Source organism: Zalophus californianus, chromosome 9 (assembly GCF_009762305.2).
Source record: "Zalophus californianus isolate mZalCal1 chromosome 9, mZalCal1.pri.v2, whole genome shotgun sequence".
In the NCBI taxonomy this organism is placed as follows: Eukaryota; Metazoa; Chordata; class Mammalia; order Carnivora; family Otariidae; genus Zalophus; species Zalophus californianus.
Window position 1 is genome coordinate 66,966,135 of NC_045603.1, and position 12,386 is coordinate 66,978,520.

Consider the following 12,386-nt stretch of genomic DNA (forward strand, 5'->3'; position numbering starts at 1 on the left):
GCCTGACAAGGGGCTTGACGAGGGTCTTTATACCAGGACCCTGGGATCATGACCTGAGCCGAAGGCAGGAGCTTAACTGATTGAGCCCCCCAGGCGCCCCAGGTTTTTTTTAACTAGGCTCCACACCCAGCATGGAGCCCAATGCAGGGCTTGAACTCAGGACCCTGAGATCAAGACCTGAGCTAAGATCGAGTCAGACGCTCAACCGACTAAGCCACCCAGGTGCCCTGGGAATTTTTTTTTTTTTTTAAATTAGGAATTTAGGCCATAAAGTTCTCAGATTAATCATGAATATATTTGATGGTTTTAGAGCTTTCTGAATTCCTGCTTCTATGTCTGTATATAGTTTATGAAGCCTGTCTGAATCTTTCCCATCCTAACTTAAGTCCCACCTTCCCCATAGAGAGGAGTGATTAACATCTATTGCTGTTACTCTGTGCCCGGAGCTGTACCAATGTTTTACACATGCTCTCTTATTTAATTTTCTCAGGAACGCTGTGAGATAATATAATTGTGTTACTCCCACTTCACAGATGAGAAAACTGAGGTCTCATGCCTTGTCCCTCAGAGCTAGTGAGGATTTGAGCTCAAGTTCTAAGTGCCATGCTTTCTTAAAGCCCTAGCTCTGCCCCTACCCCTAGACTATATGCCCTGCCTTCCCCCACCATGATCTCTTAGCCTGAACTCCTATAGCCTAGTGTCTGCTTCACTTAATACATATTTCCATGTCTCCCTTATCACCTGGCCTGCTGACCTGCAGATAGTAGTTGCTGAAGGAATGTCTGATCGGGGAAGAATTATTTTCTTTTTTGCAGCAGAGGGAATGCTTATTTACTAAGTTTGTACGCCAGGGATGTGAGCTCAGAAGGAGGCCTGTTTCCAGGATTCCTTTAAATGCCAGCTTTATAATATCCTTGATTTTATCGAATTTTCAGTGAGAGAAAATTCTACATAAAAGTTAACTTATATTGCATATAGTGTTTTCATCTATTAGTATTGAAATGATTTGAGAGTATCATTCTTTTTGATTTATGGTTGTCTTTCATTTCATCTCAAGATGAGCACCTGCTACTAGCGGTGGTTTCTACAAAACCAATGAAGCAAAGTGTCTGCCCCTTGGGGCACTTAAGAGTTTATTTGGTAAAACGAGAGCAGAGACAACTAAGACTGGCAAAAAACAAAGCAAAGCAAATCAAAAAGGTGGTTGAATCGGGCTGTACACTCTTAAGGGGCCGATTGATAACTTTTCATGTGTGATGTTTTGATAAGTAATAATGTTAAGCTTCAATCATTATATGAAGTTAAATGATTACACATGTCTTTACAGCAAATTTATTTCTGATCGCGAGAGTAGAAGAAGTCTCACTAACAGCCATTTGGAAAAAAAGAAATGTGATGAATATGTAAGTGTCATTTATAATAAAGTATGCTTATTTGTTTTAATCACATAAATTGGGACATGTTTTTAATTTGTGGAGCATAATACTAAAAGTATAGCTATTTATATTCACCAAGATAGCCTATGTATTTTCTCCTGAAACCCATTTTAAAAAATAACTAGACCACTAAGGAAGTATTTCTTGAATTTTACTTCCACACCTGTTCCTAATAGTGCTTTAAAGACTTTGGCATGATGAACTTTCTTGAGGACTGTTTTGTTCATGTTTGTCTTTCTGTTTAGATTCCAGGAACAACCTCCTTAGGCATGTCTGTTTTTAACCTAAGCAACGCCATTATGGGCAGTGGGATTTTGGGACTGGCCTTTGCCCTGGCAAACACCGGAATTCTACTTTTTCTGTGAGTGTTGACACTGCAGTACTTTCCATGTTAAAACTGTATTTTCTGTATGTTTCTGTTCATATACAGAAGAAATTGGAAATATTTCTGAATAGTTTTTATGTTTTTACTAACTTGGTTAAGTTATGAGTACATACTTTTATATTGTTTGTTGGAGTGATTTTCCAAGTTGCACCTAATGTTTATAAGAAAAGGGAAAGAGAAAATCTTTTTATTCATCAAAGACACCAAAATAAGCCTTTATAAATAAAAGGATTAAAAATTTTCAAAATAAGATTTTTGGTATTTTGGTATTCCTTATACCTGTCACTTTAAATCTCAGCCAAGGTCAAAATATTTAGAGGCGTCTAATCCAACCACTCAACACTTTGGTATTTGGATTGCAGTGGAATATGTACTATATCCAACGGTAATTGCAAATTTATTTGTAATAAATAGTCAAGAAGCACAGATGAGAAATTAGCGTGTACTTTTCCTCTGAGGGTTAGTTAAGAGAAAATAGGCAAGTTTTGTTTTTAAATAACTTCTCCTCACACTGTTGAATGGGACTTTCTGCAGATGTACAGAGGGCTTCTTTTCAGTTGGAACAAGATGAAAACAGATCATAGAATTTATACCAGGAAAATTCCTACTCAGCCTGATTCCCCTCTCAAGCCCCTATGGAGTATCAGTGGTGTTTTGCCTGAAGAGGCAAGAAGGAAATTCTCTTCTCCAGCCTTTTCCCCCTTGACTGCACTCAAACGTTCTTCATTGGCCTTGCTCAGTAGTCTTCATTGCTGGATCTTGAGATGGGAGCATCATTTTTTTGGAAGCAGTGACCAAAATGGCTAGTACTCTTACAAATTGTGTATATTCCTTTAGAAAGACTTAGAAAATTGTGATGAAAGTACACTGCTGCCCATTCCATTACCCAGGGATCAGTGATGTCCATTCATGCTGGGCCATATGGGTCAGTAGCACTAGGGATTAATATTCTTCCTCTTAACGTGTAAACATGCCAGACATGTCCTTCCTAGAATTAAAACTCTGTATAGGACAGTGAATTCAAGACGTTTTCTTCCTTATTGTCCACCCAACTCGGTAAACCCAACTGTGGCCTCTTCTTTTTATTGTGCTGGGTGGATCATTCTGTGTGGCCTTTCTGTTTATGTATATCTTGAGCCAAGTGCCAGGTTTTAGGGTAAAAGGATGGAGTTGGACAAAATATTTCTATGGTGACTTTTTTGGTATGCGTGGAACTCTGACCCTCTGAGGATACCGTGGGGTCGCTGCACTTGTGATTTTCAGAGCAGTGACCAGAGGCACTTGACTGCTAGTCCCAACTCCTCTTCTGAATCGCTGTGTAGTCTTAAGCAAGTTACTTAGCCACTCTGAGCTGCAGTTGCTTACTCTGTAAAACAAGGAAATTGCACTAGAAAAATCTCAGAACTCTGTCCACCTCTGAAACCCTATGATTCTGTGACTGTAATCATTTATTCCAGAGCTGGAAAAATGTTCAGTTCAGAAATGTATTTTACATTGATTTATTTTTTTTTTTAGTTATTGCAGTATGAGTTAGTTCTATGTTAAATAGTTGAAGAGTCAATTCTTTGATGATGGTAACAACAGTCTTCATACCAGGTACTACTCTTAAGTACTTGATGCTGAATCCTTGCAAGTCTCTGAAATAGGTACTCGTGTTAGTTCCCTCCTTCATGGGTAAGGAAACTGAGGCAGAGGGAACAGACTTTTATTTTGGAATCTCTCTTTGTCACCATTCTGGGAATCCCCTTCTCTGGGAATCCCCTTTGCCTCTCTTCTCTCCTAGATCCCCTGTTCCCTCTATTCCATTTCTTCCTTTTTCTGGATTTACTTCCTTGCTTTTGTTGCTGAGAAAGGATGAATAGAAATAAGTTTTTTGAGGCCTTCATGTCTGCAAAATGTTTTTATCCTACCTTCACCTTGGATTGGCAGTTTGGCTGGATATAGAACTCTATATTGGCAGTAATTTTCCATCAGAATTTTGAAGGTATTGCTTCCCTGCTTTCTAGTTTCTTCTGTTGTGAAGTCCCATATCCTCCTGATTCCTGATCTTTTCTATATAGCCAGGGTTTTTGTTTTTTGTTCTGGTTTGTTTCTGGAAATTTGTTGAATCTCTTTGCTCCCCATGTTCTTCAGTTTTATCGTGGTGTGTCTTGATGTGGGCCTTTATCATCCACTGTGTCAGGCAGTTGGTACCTCCTTTTCTTTTAGAAGTTCATAGTCTTCAGTTTGGGGACATTTTCTTACACATTATTGTGTCAATGAATTCCTTCCTCCTCTTTCCCTTTTCTCTGTTTCTGGGACTGATCCCCAGATTCTGGACCTTCTGAACTCGTCCTCTCAGTTTTATTTTTTATTTTCATTTCTTCAATATTTCACTGTAGTTTCTGGGATATGTCCTCAATTTTCTCCAGCTCTTTACTGAATGCTTTATTTCTGTTATTATTATTTTTTATTTATAGGAGCTTTTAAAAATTCTTGGAATGTTCCTTTCTTATATTATTTTGTTTTATGATTTCAGTGTTTTCTCTAAGGATTCTAGTGATAGTTTTGGAAAATTTCAAGCATAAAGTGGGAAGAAGAGTATAAAAGATTCCCATGTTCCCTTCATCCCATGGCCTTACTTGTTTAATCATCCCCCTCATCTGGATTGTCTCAAAGCAAATCCCAGCTCTAATATCATTTCATCCATAAATATTTCAGTGTATTTCTCATTAAAATAAGGATTATTTTTAATAATTATTTAATAAGGATTTAATATTTAATAACTATTTAATAAGGATTATTAATACATAACCATATTATGTCACACCTAAAAAATTATCAGCAGTTCCTTAATATCATCAAATATCCAAACAAAATTTGAATTGCCTGTTTATCTCCTTTAACAAAACAACAACTGGGGGGCGCCTGGGTGGCTCAGTTGGTTAAGCGACCGCTTTCGGCTCAGGTCATGATCCCAGAGTCCCGGGATCGAGTCCCGCATTGGGCTCCCTGCTCAGCGGGGAGTCTGCTTCTCCCTCTGACCCTCTTCCCTCTCGTGCTCTCTATCTCTCATTCTCTCTCTCTCAAATAAATAAAGAAAATCTTTAAAAACAACAACAACAACAACAACAACTGGGTTTTCCAAATCAGTACTCAAATAAGGTCCATATAGTGCAATTGGCTGATATGTGTTTTAATCTCTTTTAATCTGTAGGTCCCCCCATTTCTCTCCTTTTTTCCTATACAATATATGTGTTGAAGAAACTGGGCCATTTGTCCCATAGTGTTTCCCACAGTCTGAATTCCACCGACTCTATCCCTCTGGCGCAAGTTGATTTTTTGTTTGTTTGTTTGCTTTGGACTCCATCTTTCATTTTAGAATCTTTCCTCAGATGTCAGGTGGTCCTTCTTTGTCTGTTATATTCAAAAGTAAGGGATGGGAAAAACAAGACTAATTTATGCCCACTACACGTGAGTGGGGCTTGTTGGCGATAGCTTCACATAAGGTGTTGTCCCCAGCCCTTTACTTAGGGAACCAGCAGTGTCAGTTACTCTTTGGCTGTTGGGATCACCCAGCATCTTCCAGTCGCCTGCCTGGAGGGTCTGAGCATTGCCACCATATTTCTGGGAACCAAGTTGGGGGCAAGGTTTGGGGTGGATATCTCAGTTGCATGTGTTTACCCAATCCCAGTTTTCCTGACAGTACCCACTCCCCCCACAGGTTGTGCTGGGTCCCTCACCCAGAGACCCGTATTTTATACTTGACAGAGAATGTGTCTTCAGATATATATGTTTTGCCACATGGGGAGGAGCAACCACTCAGCTTTACAGAATAAGTGCCTGGTCTGGGAATCTAGCTATTTCTTGAAGATCCTCTTTGTTTTAGCTCATCCCTTCCATTTTTCCCTCCTTCCAGTAATGCCACCGGGGCCTTTTGGGAATTCTGTGGTGAAAATTGGATTGGTCTTGTCTTTCTCCACTGCCAGTTTAAGGTTCGGCTTTGTCTACTTTCCAGTTCTGAAATTTTGTGCTTATTATCTCCTCTCATGTTCTTAGGAGGGAGCAGGAGTAAGTTTATATATTCAATCTACCATTCTTAGAATTCAGTTGATTTTTAATTATAGTGATTCAGGGATAATTGATCTCTTGTCTCATGACTCTTCAGTTTCTGACTGAAGCAAAGAATTGGATAAACTTGACTCTTACAGTTGCAGGAAGACTTCCCTGCATAAAACTCTTACAAATCGTTTGGTTATTTGCAAGATGTGTGAATAGCAAGAGCCACCCACCAAATCATCAGGTGAAAGCTCGTGAAGGTAGCTGTATAAAGACCCAAACTTACAAGCTTTTCACAAAATGTAGAACTCTCCTACCTTAAAACAAGGACTCACTCTGTGTGTTGTAAAACCAGCTGCTCCTACAGCTGCTCCAAGCCAAGAAGGAGTTGGCAGGATCAAGGTATTTCATCTGGTACAGGGCCGTGTTCCAGACTCATACAAGCCAACACAGAAAAAGAGTCCAAGCCTGTCCAGGCTTCTTTAGAAAAGCAGCTGGGAAGGCTCCTCTGAGTCTCCCTGAGGCTGGGTGCGGAGCTCTTCACTGGGGTCATCTGAAAACTTACGGGAGTGATTTCTTTTCCTTGGATGAATTTGGAGCTCATTGTTTTTTTTTTGACCTAACCATAATGGCTGTCATCCCTGTTTAACACACCTCTGATTCAGTTGGATTCAGTGAACTCTGCCCCATTGGAAGAATGCAGTTAGGTTTTGTGTTTCCCTGAATCCTGAGGCCCTATAATTCCACCCAAGGAACAGGAAGTATGGGAATGGGGAATCTCTGCTTACAGTTGTTCTGACAGTATCTGTTCTCTGTTGGAAACAAAATGGGGCTGTACCCTGAGGCAGCAGTTTGGGGATATGCTGAGACACGAGTATCTCAGGGTAAAATGCACACATTGAACTGAGTTTTCCTAAGATTGGGGATCCAAGGAAAAGGCAGTGGGTGCTGACAACTTTTCCACTGTAACTCCCTCTTCTATCACTGATTTTTTTTTTTTTACATAGCTCCCCTGTAACTCCATCATGGCCAAAGTGGGATCAAAAGTAAATATTGGCAGGGTGCCTGGGTGGCTCAGTGGGTTAAGTGGCTAACTCCTGATTTCCGCTTAGGTCATGATCTCAGGGTCATGAGATTGAACCCCGAGTAGGGTTCTGCGCTGGGCGTGGAGCCTGCTTAAGGTTCTCTGTCCCCTTCTCCCTCTCCCCCCACCCCCCCAAGAAAAGGAAAGAAAAGGAAAACAAAGTAAATATTGGCATGGAAGAATGGTGAGGTTTGTTTTGTTTTTTATTTCACCTTACCATCTCCCCCACCTAGCCCAAAACAGGAAAGTTACATTTCTAAATGTATCTATTAAAAGCATACATTTTATAGAAAATGAATGTCTTTAGAATGTATCACTTCCTCATAGTAGTAGGTAAATGAGAGGTTTATTAAACTATACAGAATCTGATAAAGCAATAAATGCTTTATATTTTTCCATAACTTCTTGGCAGGTATTATTGTTTATTATTTTAATAATGTAGCCCTTAAGTATAAAACAATGAAAAAGGAGACTATAATTGATGATACTTCTGAGACCTCAAAAGATATGCTCATTTTTTGTAAACACTGAGTTTATAAACCATCTGTTTGAAATTATAATTGTGAAACAACATAACAGTCTATATAGACAATAGTTTAAATTTTATTTTGGTTGATTACAATTCCAGAGTCTCATTTTTTGAGTTTTTGAATTTTTTGAGTCTCATTTGCCATTTTCACGTCACTTGGTTGTGAGGATAAAAAGATAATATAGCTAAAGACACACTTTGAAAAGTGGCACGCAAGAAGACATTTATTAATTAGTGCCGACCCCATGGGACTGCTATGAGTGTGTGTGTGTGTGTGTGTGTGCACGCGTGTGTGTGTGTGACAGAGAGAAGAGAATATGTGTGTGAGAGTGTGTGTGCGTGAGAGAGAGAGAGAGATGGAGTACCAGGAGTGCCTGGTATATAGCAGCACTATATAGTACGTGTTTGTGGAATTATTAATTAGGTAGCCACTAAATAATGGTTAACATTTATTGAACAGTAATTATATATGCCATATTATGTCATATAATCTCCATCAACTATGAAGTAAGTATTAGTTCCTTTTAACAGATGAAGTGACTGAGGCTTAATAACAACTTAGCAAGTTGGGGAGCCAGGGTTCTGTCCAGGCTTTTCTGACTCTAGAACCAGTGTGATCTAAAACACTATACTGCCTTTTAGTGATGCTTTCATCAGAAACCAAATTTACATTATTAATATACATCATCAGAGAAATTTTATTTTGATCAGTAGATACTTGCAAGTTAATATTTTAGCTTTAAAAATCACCTTGTATAATCATTAATATTCCTGGACTATTTTACTACTATTTCACCAAGAACCATCGCCCTTATTGTAATGGAAATAGTTTTGCAATATCGCGTGCACCAAATTGTAGATCAGGGGTGGTCAGGTTCCTGGTAATAGCCAATAAAATACATGCCTAAAGTATATCATAAAACTAACATAACTTCTGAATGGCTTCGGGTGTGTCATGTCTACACCCGCCTCGGCCTCATGTGCTATTTAAGACTCCCCGCTGTCTTCGTGAGTCCTTGAATTTAATTCCTTCCAAAGATTTAACTAAATGTTGTTAAGAATTAAAAACCCAGTACTGACAAAGTCAGATAATACCAAGTCTGTTATTAGAGAATTGGTTCAATAATCCTAGTAGTTCCATAAAACAGAATATTAGACAACTATATAAAAGAGTAAACTGGATTATATGTACTGGTATGGGAAAAATGTCCTGAGAATATTATTGTGTGAAAAAACCTGACTGTTAGGTGGAAGTGAGCAAGGAAGGAGATTGTGTGTATATGAACACACCCCACAGACTATTCGGGAGGGTGCACAAATAAGCTGTTGACAGTGGTTACTTCTGGAGAGTGCCTCAGGGGCTGGGGCGGGGAGGTGGGAATGCAAAGTTTACACTCTGTATTATCTTTCTACCATGTGTTTTTAGGGGAAGAAGCTAATGGGAAAGCCGTTTTTTAGGGAACTTAAAACCAATGACATAAGACTTTTTTCCCCTCTTACCTGCAGAAGAGTGAGGAAAAACAGATTTTCAGTATTGGTATTTAAGACCCTAAGAGCGAGAATAAGCGTTGATGCTGTGCTACCTATTCCAAACTCTATTTCCAACCCCATCTGCCTTCAGAGAGCCTCCACTTCAGCCACACCAATCTCCTCTTCTGTAAAGGCCACCTGCTCTGTCCTTGTCACCCTGGCCTTTCTCCCTCTTTATTCCCACGCACCTCTGTGCTTCTGAATCCTGACAGGCCTGTGAGGCCCAGTCAGAGGCCACCTCTGGAACTGTTTCCCTGATCCTCCTCTACCTTCCCGATTGAACTCTGAGCCCTACAAGGGCAGGATGAATATCTAATTCTTCCTTGTTCAAATCATTCCCGCCCCCCACTTCCCCCCCCACCCACGCCGGCCCCAGCAAGATCTAGAACAGTTGCTTGCATATACGAGATTCTCAATAAAATTTCATTGACATGAATGAATGAATACCTAAGAATTAGATTTTGCAAAACCAAAACAAGGCTTTAGGGCAAAACAATGGCTCTCATAATTGGTGCAAACTTATGGGAGGGCAAATAACAACTGAAAGGTTTAGCTCACCCTCAAATTTTCAGTGGGCTGTGGAGATGTAATGATAATAACAAGGTTAGCACAGCACTCACCCCCAAGTGGTTACTTGGTTACTTTCCTGGGAATGCCTCCTTCATTTGAACATTCTAAATAGTTCAGAGCCTGTTAAATCCTGTAAGAGGTTAGTATTACATTGCTAAAAGAGCATTTGTTGTTAAATTGCTATTTGCAAAAAGGAATGTAATTGTCCTTTTCAGTTTACAGCAATTACCTCCACTTTGTGGTAAATCGTTTGCTTCAATTGTAGGTGAATTCTGTCTTTCTTTTTCTGAATATTTATGTAACTCTGTGAACCACTAAAAAGATGCAACATTGTATTACCTATGATTACAGTGTTTACAAACAAACCAGTAAATAGCCATGCCAGTAAGGGTCAATCTAGAATATAAAGATCTCTGTAAACCAAGATCAGACTAGCAGGGGCCTTCTCTCTTTAAATTCAGTGTTTTACGTTGAGCCTACATAAGGGGGAGACAGAAATGGAATTAGAACCATAGGTCCATCAACACATTGCCCTAAGTCCTGTTCATATCTTGTAGGTATTTGATCATTATTAACCCGTCACAAAAAATGGGCTTCTCACGATATCAGGAGGTTTGTATTCTTAAATAACTGCCTCAGCATAGCTCTGAAGTCTGACATCTTTTTCAGCAAATTCTACTAAATTGGAGTGAGATTGCAGTGTACCTTCACAAATACGTACTCTGCATGTTCCTGAACTTCATTACTTCATATATATTCCAGAAAGTTTGAATCACACCCACCAAGATGATAATTTTGCTCTTAGCAGTAACAGAGATGGTCTGTGTGATATTTATCAAGTTATTCCTCGTAAATGTTAAGTTCTCTTTCTCTGTGCACTCCTAAGCAGGCAGTTCTTTGCCTCCTGAGGAAAGACCAAACTGGATCTTGTGATCTTAAAAAACTGGGTGATTAAAGAGGAAGTCAATAGGGAAACTCTACTCTTCCGGTGATCCTAGGAGGAGGTCCATGAGTGTAGTCACATTCATCTTCCCTTTTGTCAATCAGTTACTTGTTTTTAAAATTCTTTGAGTTATAGTCACTGTTCCTTAGAAATGATCTGAAGAGAAAATTGTTGTCCTTCAGCTGGCAGTAAAAATCACTGGCATCAGAGTCTCTTGTTTGGGAATAATAATACTGGAAGAGGAGAAATGGCACATTCAGGCTTGCCAACATTTGAGATACATGTAAAAAGGACAGTGGCAGTGCCATTGAACTCTATTGAAATTAACTGGATTAAGAAGCTTTTCAGAAATAGGGCAATAGGAAAGTGGTTAGTGTTGTGCGAAAAATGAGTGCTTATTTTGTAAACGAAGAGGGTTGGCAAGTGTAGGAGATGAGTCCCACCCATTGTTTTTAAAAGTTGAGCAGTTATGCTTAGTTGGTGAGTCATCTAAGATGTGTCTGATAAGGGGTTTCTAGAAGGCAATTCTCGCGGCCCGGGAGAGGTGCGCGGGTGTGTGCGCTGCGCGTATGCGCGAGAGCGTGTACCGGGAGTTGGCTCAGTCCTATCTAGACTGAGTTGAATCCGGTGCCAGTGCGGTGGTGCGACTCAAGGACAACAGCATGGCCTCCATTTTGGAGCACTGTGTTTTTCTTGGCCTGCAAGAGGCAATTTAACTCTACAGCCTAAGGTTTTACCAGTATTAATACCTCCATGATGCATGAATGCCTTTTTGTTCACTTTACTGGGTTGCAGTAGGCCAGGTGTGTATCAGCACAGTAGGTCACTATAGTCCAGAAATTTGGATTTTCAAGGCTAGCTTGAACTTTTATTACTCACAGAGTGGTAGTTGGTTTAGTAGAGTGGAAAACTGCCCCTTTGTGAGCCAGGTGGTTTTGCTTTGTTTGGTGGCTGCAAGCTTCACTTTACATTGGGTCCATGGTATCAGTGATCTACGACTACATCAGGGGTTCGAAAACTACAGCGTACTGACCAAAACCACCTGTAGCCTCTTTTTGTATGGCTTGCCAGCTGAGAATAGCTTTTATTCTTTTAGAGAATTAGAAAAAAAGATGTTATAAAGTATACGTGTTCCCTGGGATCTATAACAACCCTATTTATCGTCCCTGTTTTATAGGTAAAGAAGCTAAGATTCACAGAGGCTAAGGCACTTGCTAGGATGACCCTGTGATTGGTGGTGGGATGAGGGGAAGGAGGGCAACAAGCCCATGGTGTAGTCCTCTTAACTCTTCCATCTCTCCTTCAATGTGCATTGTTACCATGGAAACAAGAGTGGGAAAGTATGAATGAAGCCCCAGCTCCATCATTCCTGCTGGAGTGGAAGTCCAAAATACCCACTGAGAACAGCACACTCCTTTATTTAATGATTCCGTGGAATTTTTCTGTCACTCAGGAGTTACATCTTAAGAGTATGATAAAGGGGGCATCATTTTCAAAGGTAAGGATCTAGGTTTGAGAGAAAAGGAAGCCAGTTATTCTTGTGGAGTGGAAGAAGAGGAAGGAGGACATGTCAAGAGTTATAAATGGAGTGCCCGCAAAACCCACAGCCCTCTACCAACGACTATAGGCAAAAACAGGAAGTGGTGATGGCACATGGCTTTCTTTCTTACCAGTACGACTTCCTCTTTTAAAGTCAAACCTCCTCCTAACGTTTTAACTTCACAAAGCATCAACTAAATTGATAAAATTCTCGTTCTGTCTGCATACCTTCTTTCTCTTTAGGATCATATTAGATATTTGATTTGGTCGTCAGTGAGGCATATTTCTTTCATTAGACAACACAAAATACCTAACCAGCAGGGAGGCTAGTT

The 12,386-nt window shown here is 39.9% G+C and overlaps 1 protein-coding gene across 4 annotated transcripts in view; it reads left to right on the top strand.

Moving 5' to 3' along the window:
- SLC38A1 (solute carrier family 38 member 1) overlaps nucleotides 1–12,386 on the top strand; it is a 67,951-nt gene that overhangs the window by 26,774 nt on the left and 28,791 nt on the right. For all 4 annotated transcript variants that reach the window (XM_027592852.2, XM_027592851.2, XM_027592849.2 and 1 more), the window contains 2 exons: nucleotides 1,328–1,403; nucleotides 1,682–1,797. In XM_027592852.2, coding sequence (XP_027448653.1) covers nucleotides 1,328–1,403; nucleotides 1,682–1,797 — 192 coding nt within the window. The remainder of the gene's footprint in view (nucleotides 1–1,327; nucleotides 1,404–1,681; nucleotides 1,798–12,386) is intronic.